Source organism: Panthera pardus, unplaced genomic scaffold (assembly GCF_024362965.1).
Source record: "Panthera pardus isolate Hobbes unplaced genomic scaffold, ASM2436296v1 HiC_scaffold_25, whole genome shotgun sequence".
NCBI lineage: Eukaryota > Metazoa > Chordata > Mammalia > Carnivora > Felidae > Panthera > Panthera pardus.
Window position 1 is genome coordinate 16,216,410 of NW_026526821.1, and position 23,724 is coordinate 16,240,133.

Sequence of the window (23,724 nt, forward strand, 5' to 3'; positions counted from 1 at the left end):
AAACTGGAGTTAAAATCTTCAGGAAAAAGGTCCCGGAATCTGGATTTTATTTTATTATTACTATTATTTAAAATTTTATTTTTAAGTAATCTCTACACTCGACATGGGGCTGGAACTTCTAACCCCAAGATTCAAGAGTTGCATGTTCTACTGACTGAGCCAGTGAGGTGCCCCCTTGTCTGGATTTTAAATTCCTTCTCCTGCAACCCTGAGATTCTATCTCTATGTGTTTCCTCTTTGAAAAAGAGTACATGGGGCGCCTGGGTGGCTCAGTTGGTTAGGCGTCCGACTTCGGCTCAGGTCATGATCTCACAGCTCATGATTTCGAGCCCCGTGTTGGCCTCTGTGCTGACAGCTCGGAGCCTGGAGCCTGCTTTGGATTCTGTGTCTCCTCCTCTCTCTGCCCCTCCCCCACTTGTGCTGTGTCTCTGTCTCTCAAAAATGACTAAATGTAAAAAAAAAAAAAAACAAAAGAATTTTTTTTTAAATAAAAAACAGGAAAAGAGTACAAAATTCAAGACCATCTTTGGAGGGACCATAATATTCATAGGCCTGGGGAAGAAGGAGAAAAATACGAACCACATTTAATTGCAGTCCTCAGAGAGGCTGAGGGAGAAGACGTGGCTCTCCTAGGTCAGAACCATCTATCCTTTGTTAAATAACAGGTAAGCTACAACTCACAAATCTCATAAACCTTGAATTATTCCACAAACTTGGTATAGCAAGACAACAAATCAGGTAAATGGGAGGCCTTGAAAATAGCGTTTTTTTGGTTTTTTTTAAATTTTTTTTTTTAACGTTTATTTTATTTTTGAGACAGAGAGAGACAGAGCATGAACGGGGGAGGGTCAGAGAGAGGGAGACACAGAATCTGAAACAGACTCCAGGCTCTGAGCTGTCAGCACAGAGCCTGACACGGGGCTTGAACTCACGGGCCGTGAGATCATGACCTGAGCTGAAGTCGGCCGCTCAACCGACTGAGCCACCCAGGCGCCCCGAAAATAGCGTTTTTAAAGCCCAAGAAGCTGTAGTAAGAAATCGCCATAACTTTTCAACTATCTGCCTGATACTACGCTTTTCCATGCCCTCTTGCACACAAAATACAATGTTGGTTCGCAGTGCCCAGGCCAGGATATTAAAAAGTCTAAATGACTACAGAGCAGAGAAGCTCTTACGATACCAATCCCACTCTGCTCTCTCCACTGCCAAATATTCTGATTAATTTTATCTTCTTCTCACAGAAAAGACTGTTCATTTAGTTTATCTGTAACTCTGTACTTTCCAAATTAATCACTCCAGGGCAAAAATAATAAAGAAGTTTATCAATGTCACCAATAAAGGAGCAAAAACAAAAAAAAAAGTTAAAGTATCAAGTTAACAGAATCATCACTTACTCTGTTTGCTATTTTCTCCTTCAGAAATGGTTTTATGATGGCAAAAATGCCTTTAAATATTCGAGGTTCATTCACTACATGGACTGCTTTTATCCGAATGGGGAAGCCATCCTGTGAGGGAAGGGAAGGAGGTGTTAGAACAGGTCGGGTGCCTGCAGACTGTTTCCACAGTCTGCCTTTCTCATTTAAGTCTTCTTCATTAGGCCCCCAAATTGGTTTGGTGTGATTCTCAGGGCCTCATCAAAGATGGCCCACGTGGGGTCTAGCCAGAAAGACAAGCCTCAGAGAAAGAGTCTCTTGGGACCTAGACTTAGGCAAATAAGTGCAGAGCTGCTCCTCTTATAGGGGTGGAGGGGGGGCGAGGGGGGGCATAAAAAGGCCAGAGCCTGTGGATCAATGTAGCAAACATCAGACCTTCAGGATCAGTGTCGCCCAAAGAGTATTTCTCAGGACAGTACTAGGTGTGATTGGAAAAAAGGTTCCACAGTAGGTAGGTTTGAGAGTAGCAGATCACAGAGTCACATAGTTTCCTTAAATGTGACACTGTTCACATGCAAATGTTTACAGTCACATTCACAAGAAAGGGACATGCTACACCGCACCTCCCAAACTTATTTAACCCTGGGACTTTTTTTCCCCCAGATTACCTTCCAAGACTAGAAAATATGATCCAAACTCATTATGCTGATACTTGAATCTACACAGTAGATCAAAAGAAGAGTGGGAGCTCAGGAAAGCCAGAGTATTAGCTCGTTGCCAGAATTCACATTTCTGATAACGACCAAATGTAACACTGATGTCGAAATAATCAGCCTGGTAACAGTAGGGGCTTACACACATTGTGGGATTCGGAGAGGAAACTGTTATTTGTCTGGTGCCCCACAGCTCACGAGAGACTGCACCCACAAGCTAGTCGGGGGGAATGAGGAGCCAAAACTGTTACAGCTGGGAGACTCAGGCCAGGCTACGCCTGTGAGGGCTTGGGGTCCCCATCCACCTAAAAGGAAAAGTAATTCGTGCTCGCTTAGGCAGCACGTATACTAAAAAGGAACACAAATTCTTGCCTTGTCTATCTCAGAGGACTCCCTGTAGGACTGAATGAGATAATGACTATAAAAGCACACTGCAAACCGTTGAACACTGTGCACATATGGGAGGAACTTTCCGGTTCCCGGCACTTGTGTTCTGAAATACAGAACACGCGAAATGTGAAAGCATCTGTCCAAAACAGTCCAAAAGGCTCCCCGGCCCTAGGTCCCAGAGGGCAGGACAGGCTCTAGCAGTCAGACGGAAACACAGATTCTCAGTTTCATTTGTTCGAAGTGCTCCTCTGTCTTCTGGAGCAAAGAACCCCTCAAAAAACGTGCAGAAAGCATTTCTCTGGTTGTTTGGGCTCTTGCCCTAAAGCTGATCTTGCCCAGACTGAAGGCACCTCAGAAACTACTGGAGAACCTGACGAGAGTGTGTGGTAAATAGGGCACCTACATTTCTTCCCATAATGCTTTTGCATCTTTCAGGTCATTGGAGAAGTGGGGTTTGTGTAGCACGTGGGCTCTGTGGTAAACGGACAGGCCCTGGGGAAAGCCAAAACCATCATGGAGCAGGCACACAACAGACAAGGGCCATACCTGAAGGATGCCAATCACCTTTTTGGCTATAAAAGGGCCAAAGTGAGATGCTTTTGATAAGCTCACTCCTTTGTAGTCTGCAAGAATTACAATTCCATTCACCTGGGTTTCTTCAGACTGAATGAGTTTTTCTAATGTCAAGTATATGGCTCGGATGTTTTCGGTAATTGGATAGTTGCTCGGTATCCATCTGTCTGAGGTCATAAGAAACAGACAGAATGTTACAGAGATGAATACAAACAGGTAACCCACAGGCTAAGATTGATCTCCTTGCTAGAACTCTTGTTTAAAGATGGAAAGAAAGATATTCTACTGGCCTGACTCTGTTTAGGTTAGTAAATGGGACGCCTTAAGCAACAGCTGATGTTCTTAATTCCAAATACAGCAACACATTGTGAAGTGGAAATGCCATTGGGTGCTGCGGTTAAAAGCATCAGCTCTGAAGTCAGACACACCCAGGGGTTTGCAACTAACTAGCTGTGTGACCCTGGGTGAGTTACTTCCTCATTCTGAGCCCACATCTCCTCAGCAGAATGGGATAATAACACTAACCTTAATGGACATCTGTGCCTTCTGCCAACAGATGTGTCCCCAGATTTTTATACCTTCACCCTGAGCTACCTCTTTCCATGCTATCCGGGCAGTTTGGGTAAAACTGACCTGACTCCTGACTGCAGAGGTGGGCTTGGTCAATGCGGGTCTTACCTCGTCCTAGCCACAGCATGTGATCCAAGCCAGATCAAACAGAGCCAAAGGGACTCAATTCTGGGACCTCGGCCCTTTGGAAAGAAAAGATCTCTCTTCCCTCTGGTAGTGGTGAGGCCAGGAGCCAGAGACTCAGGGGCCCCACGAGGCAAGAGCTGGCCTGACACTGAAGCCTGTACCAAGGGAGGCAGAGATAGAGACAGCTTTCCAGTGCTGTGGTTTGAGCAAAGTCCCCTTTCTGGATGCTTCTTTAATATTCCCTATATATTTAAGGAGTCCTTCCTTTCTCTGGGAAGAAGATGGAAATGACAACTTTTGACTATTAACCACTATTCTCAAGAAAATCCCACCAAGACCGGTGTGTCCTTTTCTTAGGAAGATAAAACTCCACGTGACTGTCACCACCAAGGGGATATGAAATATGCGCGACATTCCTACGGAAAAAGTCTTTGTCCAAAAACTGTGCCAGTTTGCTGTTTAATGTTGCTGCCAATTAGAGCTGCTTCTACATAACTGGATGTCATCCTTTTCAGTCACATATGTCCCAAAAGAGCTTATAAAAAGGCAAAGCTAATAGCCAGTTGACAACAAAACCTCCTGTGTATGCCTCCTCCTAAAAAGTTGCATTGGTGGGAAGGGTCTAGCTCTGCTCTAGACACATCGGGAAAATCCACCTCGCAAGCAAAGGGTTGAAACCACGCAAGCAAAGAGGTGAAATCAGTGTGCTAATCTGTTTTGTAATATCCTTATGAGTTGAGTACAGAGGAGTAGCAGAAAAAAAAAAAAATTAAAAAAAAACCACAGCTGACTGGTTCCTAGGGCTCCCGATGCCCTAAAATCTCCTAGGGCTCCCGATGCCCTAAAATCTCCACTGCATTGCTTATTTTAAAATAAAATAAAAAATAAGGTAAACAATCCCAGTTTTGGCAAGTGTCTAAAATAGCAGATAAATCAGTTAACACTGTGCCTGGGACACACTAAGGGCTCAAGAGGATGGTTTAATCTCCAAAGAGGGTTTGGTAAATGACCAAAGCACCTGGTGACATGGAACTTCAAGGCAGAGGAAGGCACAGGGAGGTCTCTATTCCCCTTCAGGCGTCCTTTTAAGAGGAGTGTTACGAGATGTCCTGATTAATACCACAAAGTGCTAAGATGGAAAACAGAATCTAAAGTCCATGGATGGCTTAACAAAGTAGAGGAAAGGAGGGGGCGGGAGGAGGCACAGGGTGGACAGACTGGACTGCCCACCCCCACTGATGTCTACCTCACCTACTCACAAAGGAGGGATGGGGTGGGGGGCTCCTGGCAGCCCTGCTTTGTACCCTGTGACCGAGGCAGTCTTCTCAGCCCACCAGACTGCCATCGCTAGAAACCGGGACTGTGCGTGGAGCAATACCAGAGCTCACCATGTGCACAGAGGAAGCAAAAGCCACTCTACAGAATGAAGGGTGAAGAAGATATGCACAGGACAGCAGGAACGTGTGGCCCAGAGAGATGCACAGACTGACAGACACAGGCAGGACAGGGAGAATGGCTGGCTTAGTTCACGATGGGGGAATGAACTGGATCCTGGTTCTGGGGTGCCGGGCTCAGTGAGAGCTACACCTTCAGCTCGCTGGTTCCTCGGGATGCTCATGTCTTTCTAGACTAACTACTCCCTTTTTTTTTTTTTTTTTCCTAAGCCAGGTTGAGTAGTTTTTTGTCATTTGTAATCAGAAGAGCTTTGGCTGTAACAGGGAGAAAACAAACAGGAAAATATAAGGGAGAGAGGGCGCCAGACACACAACATCGCAAACGGCCGGGATGCACGCGCCCGAAGAGTCTAGGGCGATACCTGGGCGGATGCAGAGGATATGGCAGCCGCGGGGGTCGGTGTGGGGCAGCACGGTGAGGAAGCCAGAAGCGAGGACATCCTTTACGGCCGAGGGCTTCAGGTTATTGAAGACTTCGGGCCAGCTTCGCCGGCAGCTGTGGTAGTTGACCAGGAGCTGCAGGGCCCGGTCGTAATCAAACTTGCGGGCTCGGAGGAAGCGCAGCAGGAAGGCGTCATCCAGGGACGTGCTCAGGTTCGGACACTCCTTCCGCACCATGTCACGGAGGGCCTGCACGTCTCGAAGTCTCCATTCTGGCTTCTCCTGCAGCTCTTCTCTGGCTTTGGTGACCAGTTCTTCTGTCAGTGAGCACACATAGCCCGGGGGCTCGGGAGGTGGCGGCGGCAGCTCATTCTCTGAGAGTGAGGCCGCAGAGGGGCTGGTCCTCGGAGAGTCGCTTTCTTCGGACATTAGCTACCAGGATCCCTGCCAAGACACCAACCCCAAAGCCAAGTTAACAGAGTCCGGCCCTGCTCGTTTCAGGGCAGCACAATGGGGGAGGGGGGGAGGGGGGGACAGGCATACTTTTGTCAGAGCAGTGGTTCTCAACTGGGGCAACGAACTGATCTGAACCACGTGCCCAGGTCCAACCCCAGACTGAACGAAGCCCACATTTCCACGGAGGCCCTCGGGCAGCTACAGCAGGGCATGGACACTCCTCACCAAACACCGTGGCCTTGCTGACAGATGTAGGGACGGTTGCTCAGTCTACTCATAATTAAGGAAATGTGAATCAAAAGTCTGAAACTGGTGAAAATACTTGATATTTTTGCTGATATGCTTGCTGTTGGTCAGAGAATGAACTGGCATAGCCTCTTCGGAGGGCAGCTTGTTGATACGGGCCACAATTTAAAACCACACACCTGTTGCCCAGCATCCCGTTTCTAGGACATACACTTGCATGTGTGTGCAAAACAGACACCCAAGGATGATCACTTCAAGGGCTAATTATAATGGGAAAAGATAGGAAACATTTTAACTGCATACCAGTTGGAGACTGGTTAAATAATATTATAAGAATGGGATACTATTCACTCATAAAAAGGAATTAAGCAGGCCTTTATAAATGACACACTACGGAAAGGAAAGCAAGATGCAGAATAATGGGTATAATCTCATTTATATTTTAAAAATGTATTCATATATACTTGTGAATGCACCTAAAATTTCTGGAAGGAAATACAAGAAAACTGTTATCAATGGTTCTGTCTAGGGAGCAGTACTGGACAGCTGGACATTTAAAGAGAGAGACTTATTACTGTACCATTTGACTTTTCTACCATATACACGTAGGACTTATCCTGATGGCCGTGAAACCATGCTGATGGACTCTCCCGCTGGGATGGAGCATAACTGATGAATGACCCCAGCTGCCAGCCCTCTGGATCCACCATCCAGGTAGATGCCACACTTTCCACAGACTGTCCCCAGCCAGTGACTGAGTGAAACGCGGGCTTCCTCTAACAGGCAACTTTGCCTTGAAGACTCCTGATCAGCCTGGCCGAAACTTCCGTGGGACTGCAGTCCATGACCTCCTACCCAAACCTCCCTCTCAGGGGGTAGATTCGGATCATTGTCTGAAGGCTCTCCCTGACTTCTCCAGTTCCCCTCCCTTTTATGCTTCACAGGCACTACCTCCAATTCATCTCTTGCCTGTCTCACCTCATCCTGGTGTCTGCTTCTTGGAAGATCTGAACTAATACATTTATTGAATAAAAAACAAAAACAAAACAGCTGTTTTTAGATATTCCAGGAATAAGGTGGTAGCAGCTGCCCAGTTCCAAAGCCCAAGCTCTTGTCCACAGACTGCCACCGATCCCTGACTCCCAAGCTCAACCAGGAAAGCAAGGACCATCTCAGGGGTCTCTTCATGTGGGCGGTGACCAGGTAACTCCCCCTAAATGTTAGGTCTGCCCGCTCTGTCCCTTGCATTCTAACCTCCAGCCCCACCCAGCTGCTTTCACTCCCTTCCAAAGCTGGGTTTTCTTGTCTTGTTCACATCCTGTTTTCTGTGATCAGCATGCTTTTCCTCCAGTTCTTCACCTAATACTCATTCATCCTTAAGTACCACTTAAATGCCACTTCATTCACTCAACAAATATTGAGTACTTCCTATGTACCAGGCTCTCCTCCGGGCACTGGAGATACACTAGTGAACAAGCAAAAAAAAAAAAAAAAAAGTGCCTTTGTTGAACTTAGATTCTAGCGGGAGAGGCAGACTATAAGTGAAATAAACTGTGTAATCTACCAGACAAAAGTGTTATGATGAGAAGTAAAGCAGGGAAGGGGCTTGGAGGTACCTGGGAATTGGGGCTGCAATTTTAAATAGGATGGTCAGAGAAGTCCTCACCCAAATGACATTTGAGCAAAACGAAGCAGATGAGGGAACAAGCCATGTAGGTATCTGGAGAATAAGGGCAAAGCCACAGGCAGGAACACACCTGGCTTTTGCGAAGAACAGACAGGAGGCCAGTCTGGCTAGAGCCAAACGAGCCAGGTGGAGTATTAGCAGATGAATTTATAGAGGTACTGAGGGCCCCATAGGCACAGGGCTTTGAGGGCCATTAAGAACTTTGTTATTGAGTTTGGTGGAGGCTATCTGAGTGGAGTGACGTGATCTGATTTATATTTTAAAGGATCACCCGGCTGTCTCCCAAATGGATTGTAAGGGGATAAGGACAGAAGCAAAGAAAGAGACCATTCAGAGGCTACAGAAGTAACCCAGGGAAGAGAGGATGGTGCTTGAAGCAGGAAGACTTCTTCAACTCCAGGCCAGGGTAGGAGCCTCCCCACCGGCTCTTTAGCATAGCATTCTCCCTCTGTTATAACTGTAGGCAATTTGTGGGCAGCATCCATTATCTGTCTTGTTCATCACCCTAAACCCAGCACCTAACAAAGTGTCAGACACATAATCTGCACTCCATAAATATTTGCTGAATGAGTGGAATCGGCTTGGCGGAGGAATGCTAAGTGAGGAATGAAACAACATTCCTGGTTCACAGGACCCACCCTGGGCTGTTTCCATGGAGTCACCAACAGATGCCTGTAACCTCAATCCAGTGCTTACCTGGGAGACAGACTGTAGTGTCCATAGGCTATAGGCCTAGCCTGGCACATGACGGTGCTCTGTAAATATTAGCGGACGATATGAGGTCAAGTGATGTGCTGGAGGGTACACACCTAGTGAGCCAGAGCAGGGATGCGTCTAGCCCCATGCTGGGCTCTACCTCCCCCTGGAGCTTCCTGTTTAATCTCCAGGGCCTCGGTAGTGTCAAGCTCAGAGCAGGACTCAGTCAGTCTCCAGAATGAACTGATGGATGGGCGTATGGATGGGTGCAAACACCATTTGTTACGGTGAAGCCTGGAATCTTCCTCACCTGGAACCCATCGCCTTCCTCCCCACCCCACCAAGAGGAGGCCAGGAAGCCATCGTTTCTGGAGCCCCAGAGACCCCACGTCCCGTCGACAACCTTCTGAGGCCCCCCACTTCCGGCTGTCACCCCTTCCCCAGGTGTCCCATTTCCTGGGGTCTCTCTCCTCGGGTCCCTTCACTTCCGGTTTCCCCTCCCTCTCAGGGGTCCCTCTCCCCGACCCCCATGACACACGGGCGGTCTCGCGGGCACTCACCGGCCCGGCTACGGGGCGGAGCGCGGGTCAATCGGCGGCGGGAGCCTCGTCCGGCAGCGCACACAAAACCGACCCGCACTCCCTTCCCGGCCGGCCCGGCCCCTCGCGCCGGAAGTGACGTACGCGGGGCGTGGGAAGGCGAGGCGCCGCCCGTGAGTGCGCATGTGCATCGTCCCGCCGCAGTGCCGGCCCTCTGTCCCCACCTAGCGGCCAAGTCTGTGCTCTGGAGGACTCAGTCCTGCGGAGAGGCTAGTTGGCAGGGTCAGGGAGCCTGAGCCGCTTTGGGTGTACAGTCGGGGTCAGGGAGGCCCAAAGAAAGAAGGAAGGAAGCTGCCATTTCTGAGAACATACCTCCATGTAGCTGGTGTTTTACACCCATTGTCTTATTATCCTATTTATGGAATCCCCGTATTTCATGGAGGGGGAATTGGCAATTGGTGAAGTAAAGGGCTTCCAACCCAGACATCTTAGATTAGCATGCCAGGATTCTTGCTTCAGGACTGGCTGCTGCAAAGGGGGAGATGCCAGCCTAGAGGACATCGGTCTGAAGTTGAGTTACCTCAGGCCTCAGTTTCCTCATCTGTAACATGATTCTTGCTTTGAAATCCCTATTGAGTATTGTTTGTTTCCTGCTTTGGGACTCATAAAGTCCTTCAGAAAGTGGTAGCTTGGAAAAGGCTTTGCTGCCCCATCCCCGTTCATTAAAACCCCCAGCACCATCACCACCACCCCCCCCCCCCCAACCACCACCACCAACATATATTTTATGCAACTACAGCTTTGAAACAAAGATCCTGGGTCACTCTTTCAAGTGGGAAAAGACACAAAACCATTACTAGAGAGAAATTCTGTGGCCTGGGAGAACTGAGAGCCCAAATGTGTACACAAGAGATGATCTTATACAATCTCTTCCTTCCTCCAACCCAGGGGCAAGAGGAGCTCTAGGGAGATAGGAACTGATCCACGAGGGCCACAAAAGCATGGCAGTTTCTGCCAGATCCCAGATTCTTAGGGAAAGTGGGGGAGCCTGGGAATCATAAGTTTTGACTCTTGCTCTGGCTCCACCACTTCTAGGATAAAATACAAAACTTTCAGTTAAATTTGAATTTCCAATAAGCAACAATTTCTTTTTAAGTGTAAGTATGTCTTGTACAACATTTGGGATATACTTAGATGAAAAAATTTATTACCTATAAGAACTTCAAATTTAACTGGACACCCTGATTTTTTTGTGTTTGGTTTATTTTTCTCCCTCCATCTATGTATTGGTTTCCTGTTGCTGTTACAACAAATTGCTAATAATATAGTGGCTTGAAACGACACAAATTTATTCGATTACAGTTCTGCAGGTCGGAAGTCTAAAATCAAGGTGGTGACAGGGATGCATTTTCTCTGGGGACTTTAGTAGGGAATCCATTTCTTTGCCTCTTTAGCTTCTAGAGGCTACTTGCATTCCATAACTCATAGCTCATTCCTGAAATCACTTCAACTCCTTACTTTTTGTTGGCACATCTCTACTGACTCTGATCCTCATGCACCCCTCTTTGAAATTTTTAAAAATATTTCTTGTGGTAAGAACACTTAACATGAGATCTATACTTTTAACAATTTTTAAAGTGTACAATACATTATTGTTGAGTACAGATACAATGTGTCCTGCCTCCCTCTTATAAAGACTCCTGTGATTACATTGGGCCCACCCAGATAATCTAGGATTATCTCCCATCTCAAGATCATTAACTCAATCACATCTTCAATGTTCTTTTTGTCACATAGGTAAGATATTAACAGGTTCCAGAGAATAGGACAATAATATCTTTGGGGTGCCATTATCCAGCCTACCACTATCTGGCAACCCTGTTCCCATCTATGTGACTGTAGCCAAGTCACTCAAATTTCCAAAGCCTCTGGTTCCTCATGAGCAAAAAGTGTATTAAATAAGATCATAAGAGGAAACACCTTGTCCCTTGCCAGGCATATAGTGTTTTTACAAATGACAGCTCTGGTGCCAAAGGGCGAGGGATGATCCTATCCAAACCATGCTGTCCTAGGGGTGGTGGCTCAGTGGGTTAAGCGTCGGACTCTTGATCTTGGCTCAGGTCATGATCTCACAGTTCGTGAGTTTGAGCCCCACAACAAGCTCTGTGCTGACAGCACGGAGCCTGCTTGAGATTGTGTCTCTCCCTCTTTGCCCCTCCCCCACTCAGTCTGTTTCTTTCTCTCTCTCTCTCTCTCTCTCTCTCCAATACACTCAAACCATGCTGTCCTAGTCATTGGGATAAACCCCTTCACTCAGACCCCGGACCCATTGGTGGTACCATCCGGGTTGCAATCCCAGATACTGCCAGCAGGAGGAGAAGAATATTGTTCTAGAACCTGGTCTCAAGGGCAGGGGAAGGGCGGGACAAGATTCAGAGATGCCCCAGAAGTCCCTGCCCCATCCTTCAATTGAGGGCCATTACTTTTGGTTCCTCTTGGTGTTACATATCATGGAACCAAGTTATCTCAGGATTAGAAGAGTCTCAGATAATTAACAAAAAGAGAGTTTTCATATTTTGAGTGATTATATACACCAGGCACTCTACTAAATAGTTTGCTTGTATGATTTCAATTATGCCTTACTACAACCCTGTGAACAGCAAGCTAGGATTTCCCTCTGTCCAGATGAGGAAACATCTTTCCATTTCCCCTGTACAGAAAGGGAAAGTCGCTTGTCTAGGGGCTCAAGATAGTCAATGAAAGAGCTGGTTTGGGGCCCAAGTCTGTATGACAGCACAGCCCCCAATTTTACTTTGCCTAAGAGGTTACTTTGCCTGTTTGTTCTTACAGGCTGGGAAGCAGACTCAGAGAAAAAGAAGAAATTGCCCATGTTTATATGATGAATCCATGGTTGAGCTGAGATTTGAACTTCCGTCTTTGACTTTTCTGCACTGGACACTCAGAAGTAACACACACTGAACAACCCTCCAAAAGATCCATTTGCTCATGGGTAAAATGGGGGGCAGGTGGTTCCCATTGTCCAGAGGGTCCTTAGAAGGATTCAGTAGAATGGCATGTGCAGAGTTCTGGTACATTGGATCATGACACGTCTGTTAACTTGTGATGACCACCCCACTCGAGAGCAGAAAGATCACCAGAGGGAGGGGAGCTTGCTCTGCATTTTGGTTTGGAGGGCTGCAAACATCCTGCCCTCCAAGCTTCATCCAGTCTCCGGAGAAAGAAATCTGGGCATTGGGTATGTGCTAAAGGCGGCCAGAAATGCCTGAGCTGTCACTGTTTTCAGAGCACGTGATTCTGAGCTCAGACAATCTCCTAGAACCAGTTTCAGGATTGATTGTAAGCCATAAGCCATCGAGGCTACCAAATGGACTTAGAAACCAACCTGATGATAGTACAATTTCAGCTGCAACAAAGCTAATAATTGCAATTGATTGAAATGCATCAAACACGTTCCAATAAGTTCATATGATATTCAGCCAACACACTAACTGATCGTCTTCTGAGGATGGCAGAGAAACAAATTATATTCTTGGAAACTATGGAAATAAAAAAGAGTCAAGTATTTGTCCCACCTTTCCAATTTGGAACTGAGTGACCAAATAATAGATTAAGAAAACCATTTTCTTATAAAACTACTACAATTGATGCAGGAAGGCAAAATAATACAATATTGCTATTTTGCCAGCTGCCATGAATTAATGTATGTAGCTGTTGTACCCAGTAGCAGGTAATATCAAAAAAGAGCAAACTCCAGCCACGTATGTGCTTCTTGATAAAAGAACCCAGGACTACCTATAATCACACCAGAGGGATGGAAACTGGGTCTGACTCAGCTGCTAATATACAAGTAATGCAGAGGTCAAAGGGCCATGTTGAACTGTATACTGTGAGGATCTGAGAGACAAAATCCAGACTTTGAGGAACTCTATGGGTCAAGCAGCATAACAGATAAATTTCAAGGAAAAGAAAGAGATATAAGGGGAATCTACGGCTTAAAACACATGCTTCGTTTCTTCTAATGGGCGAAACTGAACTACAGTATCCTAGGGATGCACACTCAAATGATTAAGCAAGGAAATAATTACTCTAAAAGTCAGGCTACTAATTACTTTTGTGGGGGGAGGGCTATGATTGAGATGGGGTACATGGAGGGGCTTCTGGGGTCACTGGCAAAGTTTTATTTCTTGACCTGGGTGTTGGTTATGAGGGCGTTTGCCCCTGAAATAATCACCAAGCTACAAATTTGATTTGTATGATTTTCCGCATCTGTGATTTGTTTCATAACATAAAGTTTTTAAAAGATGAAAACAGAACTACCTACCTCACTCTGTGTGCGTGTGTGTGTGTGTGTGTCCGTATACACATGTTTGAATATATGGATATGGCCTGGTACATAGTAGGTACTCAATGAATATGAGTTCTCTTCCCTGTTAATCCTGTCAAACAGCCTTACTGGTGTGATTTCAGCACCATTACCAACATGTCTGACTCATAAAAAGTAGTTAATGCTTATTAAGTGATTATTACATTCCAGGCACTGTTCCCAGTACATCTCATCTAACTGCATCCTCGTAACCCTATTATTTTTATTCCCATTTTACAGAGAAGAAATGGAGACTCAGAGAAGTCACCTGTGGTCATGCAGAAGGTGGTGCAGCAGCCTCGTTTTGAACCCAGGAACTCTGCCTCCATAGTCTATGCTCCCCCCCCCCCCCCGCCACCGCCAACCCCGCATATATAACGTACTGGTCCAGCGTCCCTGTTTGCCCGAATAACTTCCCCCATCAAGTGCCTGCCAGTGTGTGCCACCCCTGACACTCATTATCTGAATCTCACAACAACCCTGGCAGGCAAAGGTACTTGTTGGTTTGCATTTGACAGGTGGGAAAATTGGACTGAGGCAAAGGAACTTGCCCAGAGTAAATGGTAGTTGGCGGGGGGGCATAAATTGTGGATGGGGAGGGTTCATACTCTTTGGCCCTTGGGATTCTAAAGAACAAAATGTTCCATACTCTTCAACAGATGCTCATCTGATGGATCTGACCCAGTCTGAGGTCGTGGGTTGCCCAACCAGCCGTCCAGAGCCTGACTTGGCTTGAGAAGTGTCCAGACCAGGGCTGGGAGAAGTCAAGGGCTTGGCAAGCACCAGACATGCCTGACCCCAACCACGAGGTCATGCGAAGCTTGTGACCCATAGGCCTGGCATGCCTCAAGGAGACAGAGACTTCTGTTACTCTGTGTGCAAGGCTTTTTGCTCACAAATCTTGGAATCAGGGCCCAGAATAGGGCTGGCCACCTCTCTGAGCTTGAGATAAAGACATGTGTGCAGCTGGCTGTGCAGATTTCCCACGAGAGGTGAGAGCCCAGCTGTGTTTTTCTGGTCACACATTGATTTTTAAATCTGAGTCAGCATGACTGCTTGGAGGTACGGGCAGTCCTATCTGTTCCCAGGGGACCCAGATCCCAGCTGGGCTGAAGCATTTCCAAAACAGGGCCTGGAATGGTAGGGGACCAGCAAGAGTGGAGACTCCATATCCCCTGCCCCACAAGTACCAGCTTAGGAGTCCACCCAGCCCACCCTCCACTGTATTATTAACGTCCAGCAGTACTGAGTACTTACCAAATGCCAGGCACTGTGCTATGCACTTTATATATATTCACTCCACCAACCTTGTGGAGATGCTATCACATAGGGGCTCTTATGAGTACCATTGGACAGGTGCGAAAACTGAGGCCAAGAGAGGAAAATCACTTGTCAGCAGTCACCCAAAGACGGAGTTGGAGGTCTGTGACTGTGAGATCCTAGAGAGTCAGTTCTGTCAACACTAGAAATTTTTTTATGTTTTTATTTTATTTTATTTTTTTAATTTTTTTTTTAACGTTTATTTATTTTTGAGACAGAGAGAGACAGAGCATGAACGGGGGAGGGTCAGAGAGAGGGAGACACAGAATCTGAAACAGGCTCCAGGCTCTGAGCTGTCAGCACAGAGCCCGACACGGGGCTCGAACTCACGGACCGTGAGATCATGACCTGAGCCAAAGTCGGCCGCCTAACCGACTGAGCCACCCAGGCGCCCCTATGTTTTTATTTTTGAGAGAGAGAGAGAGAGAGCATGAGCAGGGGAGGGGCAGAGAAAGGGAGAGAGAATCCACAGGCTCCAGACTCTGAGCCATCAGCACAGAGCCCGATGCAGGGCTCGAACCCACGAAGCGTGGGATCATGACCTGAGCCGAAGTCAGAAGCTAAACAGATTGAGCCACCCAGGTGCCCCTAATACTGGCAACACTATAAATTAACTATGTCACTCAGTCCCCATAACAACACTGTGGGTAGGTATTGTCACCTTCATGAAGATGGGAGAAAACAGAGGCCCAGGGAGGTGGATGTAACTTGTACACTGTAGCTCAAATGCTCTGTTGTGACAGCCATCGATAACTTTTCAAGAGCACAGTCCAAAGCCCACAACTGCTAAGTTTGGCCATGACCACTTAAAACCCTGATATGTATTATTGCCCCGACACCCACTCATGGTTCTCCTGTGGCAGGGAGAGAGGACAACGACCCTTTGGTGGCCATCTTCTTAGAAGAGTGGAATTGAGTGATGGGGGCTCTTGAGGGGGGTACAATTTGAAGAGCTTAATATGTGGCCCCTGTGTGGGGACCCAGGGGTCTGATGTGGGCAGGGACATCTAAAGGTTGGGAGAAATGGGCTGCCCAGCTGCACTGGTGAAGGAGCTGGAGAGTGTGGAGGTGCTGAGGTCAGCCCACGCTCCCAGGTTCTCCAAGTATTCCTCATGGACCAGCATGAGCACAGGGTCAGCTTGGGTCCTGTCTCCTAGGGCCTTGTGGAAGCACAGAGAAGTAGTAGCACCGAAAAGCTAGGGTTGGATGTCAGGTTCCTAGGGCTGAGAAAGGAGTTGCTAGGGACCCCTAGGAAGAGAGGTGCATCCATCAAGGTCAAGGGTGAGAAGGGGCTGTAGCATTGGACCATCCCCATGAGCCCACAACAGCATCCCATGACAGAAAAGGGGCAGCTTAAAATGTCTCTTAGAACCAGAGAGCTCAAAGCCAGCCAAGATGGTGGCAGGTCAAGTGAGAGCCATCCTCTCCCCTCACCTTCTCTCCCCAGCCCCCTCAGCCCCACCTGTGGGGAAGGGGATGAGAAAGAGAGGAGCCACCTTCCTCGCCTTCCCCCCACTGTGGGTAGGCTGCCAGCCCGAAGAAGGGCCAAGCTGGCTGAGGGGAGAAGCTTTAACCCCAAATCAAGCTGGGAGTTTTGATTTGTAGCTTTACTGGACATTCTAATTTCTAAATCACTACTGTGTTTGTGACCTAGAGTGATTATAGAATTGTCTGTGTCTTGAGAATGAGCAGAAAAGTAACGGGGGATGAATTGTCACCTAGTGGCAAAGAAAATGTCGCTTCACTGAATTAATCTTAAAAGGGACATTGGGAGACAAAAAGAAAGGTGTGTTTTGATTATGTCACAGGTCGGGTTTGTTCAACATGCTGCTTACAGCAAGGTGGACAGTTCTCCAAAACAAGCCTGGAAGTGAATGTTCCAGAACGCTCTGGAGTTTGGTTCATTAGAAGTGTGTGGGTGCCTCTGGGAACCTCTGGAGCCCTTCCTTTATGGGGCCAGCACCCCCATCCTCCTAGATGCTTCAGTTGTTGGTGTCTAATGGCTTACTTTGTCTCCTCCTGAGCACTATGACCTCAGAAGTCACCTCACCCAAGAGGTCACCCTCGTCACCCACAGAGTGGTTCACAGCCAACGGACAGACGTCCAGACGTACAACAGGCCAGCCCCCTCACAGGACTTTATGTGAGAGCACGACTTTGCTCGGTTCCTTCCTATCCTGAGTTCCTCCTTCTCTTACAGTTTCCCCTGTTAATAAATCACATGTACTTGGGGTGTCTGAGTGGCTCAGTCAGTTAAGTGTCCGACTTAGCTCAGGTCATGATCTTGCTGCTTGTGAGCTGTGCCAACAGCTCAGAGCCTAGAGCCTGCTTCAGATTCCGTGTCTCCTTCTCTCTCTGCCCCTCCCCTGTTCATGCTCTGTCTCTCTCTCTCAAAAATAAATAAACATTTACAAAATTAAAAAAAAAATAAATCACACACACTCAGTCCCTGCCTCAGACTCTGTTTCCAGAGAACCTGGCTAACGATGGCCCTGAGCCTCAGGAGGTACTTTTGTGACTGGGCCATTTTGCTGGCCAGGCATGCCATTAGCGATTCTTCTAGCCCCCAAAGCAGACTGACCGAGGTTCAAATCCCAGCAGTCACTTAAGTGCTGTGCGACCTTGGCCAGCGACTGGTTACCACACCTCAGTTTTGTCGTATGTAAAGTTAGAAAAAGAAAAAAACAACCACTCACCTTGAGGCTTTATAAGGCTCAGCCATGCACAGCACCAGCATGGTGCCTGGAACCTTCCCTGCTGCTCTCATTTTTCCTCCGGGCTGGGAGCATGGACTCCATGCAAAGGAGGCAGCTTTTACCACCCAGTTTGAAGGTGTGTCCTGGGGTAAGGCCCCAGACCATGGGATGGCCGGGGGCCAACTAATAAAATGGCCAGCTTTTAGGAAACACGGACGGTCTGCTAGTCCCTGTGCTGTGTTGCCTATGTGCCAGCTTCACTGCCTTTCGACGCTGTTACGATTCCCTCCATTTTACAGATGAAGAAACTGGGCTCCAGAAAGGCTGAGGGGCCACCAGTGGGGTCTGCAGGTTGAGAAACACTAGGGCATCTAGCTACGATGGCTAAGATGGAGAAGACTCCCCCTGGCAACTGAGACTCTTTACGCTGCTGGTGGGGACACAGGACAGCACAGCTACTTTGGAGAATGGTTTGCAGCGGCTTCTGAAGAAGTTAAACATACACTTACATGACTCAGCAATGACACTCCCTGGCACCTGCCTTCCGGTGACAAGAGCATCTGTCACTCAGAGACGTGCGCCTGAATGTTCTTAGCAGCTTTATCTGTAATGGCCCCAAACTGGGGAAAACAATGTTCTTTCCCAGGGAAATGTGATAAACGAACTGATATGCATATAATAAGTAAAAAGAACAATGAAGAGGAACAAACTATGGATGTGTGTAACAACCTGGGTGAATCTCAAAATAATGATGCCCAATGAAGGAAGCCAGATGAAAAGAGTACACGTTGTATGATTCCATTTCTATAAAATTGCAGAAAATTTAAAGTGATCTAGAGTGAAAATAAAGTACTCCATGGTTACCATGGTGGCATGGGGATGGGAGTGGGGTGTGTGTGGTTAGGAGGAGATAGCTTACACAGGGGCCCCGGAAAACTTTCGGGGTGATGGAGATATTCATCATCTTGATTGTGGTGGTAGGTTCATGGGTATGTACATATGTCAAAATTCATCAAATGATGCAATTTTTCAATGTTTATTTTGAGGGGGAGGGAGGGCAGAAAGAGAGGGAGAGAGAAAGGGAGAGAAAGAACCCAGAGAGAATCCCTCTGCACTGTCAGCACGGGCCCTGCAAGGAGTGCAGAGCAAGGAGGCTCTGCACTGTCAGCACGGAGCCCATCGTGGGGATTGAACCCACGAATCGTGGGATCATGACCTGAGCCAAAATCAAAAGTCAGATGTTTAACCGACTAAGCCGCCTAGGTGGCGCAAATCATGCAGTTTAAATAGGAGTTGTTTATTGTACATCAATGATACCTCAATATTGTGTGTGTGTGTGTGTGTGTGTGTGTGTGTGTGTGTTTCAACTAGAGAGTGGCACAATTAGTATGTGAAGCCATGTGTGTCTGATGTGAAACCACTCAAGGGCTGGGAGTTATTAAAAGCCCTCCTTTCTTGGCTGGAGACATAGAGTCAGTCGAAATGATATCACCTCCAGGAAGCCTTCCATCCCTTCCATGGTGATCTAGGGCTTTTCAGAAATTGCCTCTCCCCCGGCCTCGGTCTACACTGCCTTTCTGCCTTCAGGATTTGTCAGTGGCTCCTTTCTCCACTCTGGGACCTTCCCTTGTGTTCTCCCCCATATTGTCCTTCCCATATGCTGGTGGAGAGCCCAGCACCAGAATCAGACCCACCTGGGTTTGAATCCCAGCTCTGCCGTTTACACCAGCTGTCTGACCTTGGATGGTTCCTTTACTTCTTTGAGCTTCAGATTCCTCATCTGAATAATACTAGCAGCTACCTCCAGATTGCCTCTAGGATCAAATGAAAGATAGTTCGTGTTAAACAATTAGCGTAGGGCCTGGTGTGTAATAAAGCACTCAATAAATGTTAACTATTATTGATCTTTACCTGGGCAGTGGCTGCTGACTGTTTAAGTTTCTCAGCCTTTGAATCAAGTACCTACCGCCACAGCTATATTTATTGACATGGAAAGATGCCCAAGGCATACTCTTAAGAGGAAAAAAGCAGGCTACAAACAATCTGTGCCTCACAGGTCATTTTAAGGATTAAAAGGGGGGAAAATGGACATATATCTCCTTCCTTGCATGGTATCTGGCACATAGGAAGCACCCACTGAAAGCACCCACATGGAAGCGGCCGTGATTGTTGACATGAAAGCTTGTGTAGCCTGTCCAATGCTGCTTTCAAATATGATCATGCGAGTTCCTGGGAACAAGATGTTTGCAATTGTGCTCGGACAGTGAAATATAGGGCCCTGTGCGTCCCCTTCTGCCTGTCTTCTCACAAACTTCAGGGGACTACCACGGGCAGGGCTAGAGTTGGACTTGGGAGCCTTGGTCTGATGTGAATTGGGGTACTTTCTTCTGCTTTCTGGAGCAAAAGCAAAGCACTGCCCTTCAGAATTGAGACTCCAAACTTGGGTAAAGGGTATTCTTTGCAGTAACTGAGGCGCTATGACAAAATGTAGACACTTGAGGGCACTCCAATCAATCTGCAATAGAGAAAATCACAAAAGGGGGTGATAATAACATGAATGTTGTCACTTTTAACAGTGGCTTCCATTCATTGAGTTCTTAATATGAGCTCCTAAAACGTGCTAAGATAGTATCTCATTTTACCCTTTTGAGCACCCCATCAGATACTCTTACTAAAGATTGTTTAAATAGGGTGTACTGCTCTTTAAAAATTTTAAACCTTTTTTTTTAAGGAGTCACAATTCACAAAACTTGTAAAATGTACAAATATTAAGTATACAGCTTGGTGAATTGTTACAAGTGTGTATACACAGGTAACCTCCCGTCCAGATCAAGATATACAGCGCTTTTTTTTAAAGCTTTTTTGTTTTAAGTTTATTTATTTATTTTGAAAGAGAGCATGAGCAGGAGAGGGGCAGAGAGAGAAATTGTGGGATCATGACCTGAGCCGAAATCAAGAGCAGGACACTCAACCAACTGAGCCTCCCAGGTGCCTTGATACATAACTTGTCTTACAACCTTTCTACTTACTCCACCCCTGGCAACTGCTATCCTAACTTCTAGCACCATTTATTCCTTTTGCTTGCTTTTGAACTTTGTGTAAGTGGAATCACACATACATAATATTTAGAGTTGCCACGTTTAGCACATAAAAATCCAGAATGCCAATTAAGTTGGAATTTCCCCTGGGAAATATTTATGCTAAAAAAAATTAATTGTTTACCTGGAATGAAAATTCACCTGAATATCTTGTATTTTATCTGGCAACTCTAGTATCTTTCGCAGCTGGCTCCTTTCGACGTACTTGTACGATTCCCTCACGTTGTTGCAGTTACTGGTAATTTACTCTTTTTCATTACTGTGTAGTATTTCCCCTCTACGAATATACCTCCGTGTATTTACTCTTTCTACTGCTGCTGGGGGAGGAAGGGTCACTCTTAGAAAGGCACTATAGGGGCACCTGGGTGACTCAGTCATTTAAGCATCCAACTCTTGGTTTTGGCTCTCGTCATGATCTCATGGTTCATGAATTTGAGCCCTGCATCGGGCTCCGTGCTGACAGCGTGGAGCCTGCTTGGGATCCTCTCTCTCCCTCTCTCTCTGCCCATCCCCTGCTTGCTCTCTCTCTTTCTCAAAATAAATAAATAAACTTAAAATTTTTTAATAAAATAATAATAATAAAGAAAGGCACTATAGAAGTGTTCAGCAGGTGCACTCTGCAGGTGCATCAGAGGCCTCGGGGATTTGAATTCCAGCTCCACCTCTTCTATTCATGAGACCTTAGCCAAGTGACAATCTCCCTGAGCCTCTGCTAGTTTAACTTTAATATGGGCTAATCATAGTACCTCAAAGAGTGTTGTAAGGTTTAAAGGGGGTATTACCACTTGGAGATATAAGCCACTTAGAACAGGGCCCAGCACACAGTTGGTGCTCAATAAATGCTGCCAGTGTCATTGTACCCATTAGACCCAGGAGAAAACTGAAGTTCAGAGGTGTAGAGGCTTGAGTCTTTACACCTACCCAGTAAGTAACAGAGCCCTTTTGTCACTGATCTCGGCTACATTCGAGTTCCTTTATTCATTCAACAATTTTTGTTGAGTATCTACTGTGTACCTGGCACTGTTTTCGACCTTGAAGTCACACAGGGAGCAAAACAGCCATAGCCCCTGCCCTTATGAAATGCTCATTCGAGGAGAGCTAACATTGCTGTTTGCCTGCAAGGTGCTTTGCCTGTGCTTATTAGTTAAATGAAATACTGTCTGAAAAGCACCTAACACGGAGCCCCACACGCATTACCGTTCCAGAAACAGCAGCTATTTGCCAGATTGGAGCAGTCTCTGTGGCAACGCTGTGTGATGGCTATCAGCAGTCCCGTTTTACAGATGAGAAAACCGATGTTTTGGAGATTAAGGCGCTGACCCAAGGTGACAGTCAGTACTGGCAGAACGGGAATTCAAAGTCATGTGCCCCTGACTCTAAACCCTTTTGAATTTCTCAGTGCTTCTCAGTCTTGAGTTCTGCCTCTGGAGTCTAAATGTTAGACTTTGCGGCCCAGCTTTGCGACCCCGGTTGAGTGCCTTGCTGTCCGTGAGCCCTGGTTTCAATGCCTTAGGATTGCCTTAGGGATCTGCAGAAAGCTCTTAGGACAGACGCAGGCAGAAAATAAACAGCCTCTAGAGGGCGCAGTGTGGATCCGCAGCGAGGAGGGGGCTCTAGAGTGAGTGAGCTGCTCAGCCCTTAAAACCTTACTTTCAGAAACGAGCTTGCAGACGTGGAAAGCTGCCTACAATATCTTGTTGGGTCTATTTAAAAATCAGACTGTAAAACCGCAAGCAGGTGTAGTGCGCGTGTGCGGAGCATTTTCTGAGAAGGATCACTTAGCAATTGCGCTGTATCGGTGCCCTTCTAGTAGTTTCCTCAGTTAGTGCTCCTCACAGCCCTGGGTGCCAGGTGCCGCCGCTGGACACTTCTGCGGGTTAGAGAAACTGAGGCAGAGGAGAGTTGACAGCTAGCTTGCGACGTGTTGGCTTCAGAGGTTGTGCTCTTGAGCGCTCAGCTCTGCTTCCTCTGCTTCCCTGCCGGGGCTGCTAGGATAGGAAGGGGCTGCTGGGAGTTTTCTGCCTATGACCCCACTCATGACCCCGGCTCCTATCACCCCAGCCTCTAAAAGACTGGGCCCACAGGGCCATAAATTCCTGCTGTCGTTAGTCAGTATCTCTATAGCTCAGGCTGTTTGCCAGGAGCCCTACAATTATTTTTATCACTTACTAGTCCTATAATTATTTTTTATCACTTTTTTTCTCCCAGCAGCCCTAAAGGTAGGGCTAGTTGTACTGTCTTTTGGTTTGGAGTTAGGGGAACCCACGTCCTGGAAGGTTTCTGGCATTGCCCCAAGCTCCAGAGAGGGTCAGTGTTTAAACTCACAGCCCCTCCGTGTCCAGACTGGAACTTTGTGTGAGGCCAGAGGCTGTGGGAGAATTGGGAGGTGGAAACTGGGAACCACTGGGAGCCAGGGAAAGGCCTTAGGCTTGGCTACTGCCAAGCTGGATGGCCTAGGGCAAGTTGCTCAATCTCTCTGTGCTTCAGTTTCTTCATTAGTCAAATGCGGAAATGATAATACTACCCATCTCATACGTTAGTACATACACATGTTCAATCACTGTGAGGTTTTATTTGACCTTGAGTTGGGACCTGAATTCTAAACCCAGACCCTTGCCTACTGGATGACTTGGTTAAGTCTCTTACCCTTGCTGAGTCTCAGATTCCTGATCTGTAAAATGGGTATCTTGCCTGCCTTACACCCTGGCCTTCTCGTCTCCAGTCCCATCAGCCCAGCTTTCTCGAAGCCCTCTGACTGCCAACCGTTCCCCTTGTTTGGAGCTAAGCCCAAGCCTCCCACCCCCAGCTCTGTCGGGTTAAATCTCCATTACTGTCGCAGGCATCCTTCCTTCCCTCCCAGCCTCCCTTCTTTTGGTCACTTATTCAATAAATATTTATTGAGCACCTACTATGGGCCAGGACTATAGTGGATAGCAGGTAAGACAAGGTAAAGTCCATGTTCTCATGAAGGGGAAATAGACAATAAACTAAAAAGAGATTAAAAACAGAACAAAACAAACAA

The 23,724-nt window shown here is 47.0% G+C and overlaps 1 protein-coding gene across 13 annotated transcripts in view; it reads right to left on the bottom strand.

The window, feature by feature from the left end:
- Window positions 1–23,724, bottom strand: part of TTPAL (alpha tocopherol transfer protein like) — a 35,857-nt gene that overhangs the window by 5,534 nt on the left and 6,599 nt on the right. For 3 of the 13 annotated variants that reach the window (XM_019458401.2, XM_019458395.2, XM_019458407.1), the window contains exons 1-5: window positions 9,226–9,352; window positions 8,666–8,724; window positions 5,562–6,024; window positions 3,023–3,216; window positions 1,395–1,505 (exon numbers count right to left, since the gene is read on the bottom strand). In XM_019458401.2, coding sequence (XP_019313946.1) covers window positions 1,395–1,505; window positions 3,023–3,216; window positions 5,562–6,009 — 753 coding nt within the window. In that variant the 5' untranslated portion in view covers window positions 6,010–6,024; window positions 8,666–8,724; window positions 9,226–9,352. Of the gene's footprint in view, window positions 1–1,394; window positions 1,506–3,022; window positions 3,217–5,561; window positions 6,025–8,665; window positions 9,184–9,225; window positions 9,353–19,298; window positions 19,419–23,724 lie in introns of those variants that run through there. The other 10 variants (XM_019458404.2, XM_019458399.2, XM_019458402.2 and 7 more) reach the window with 6 other exon arrangements.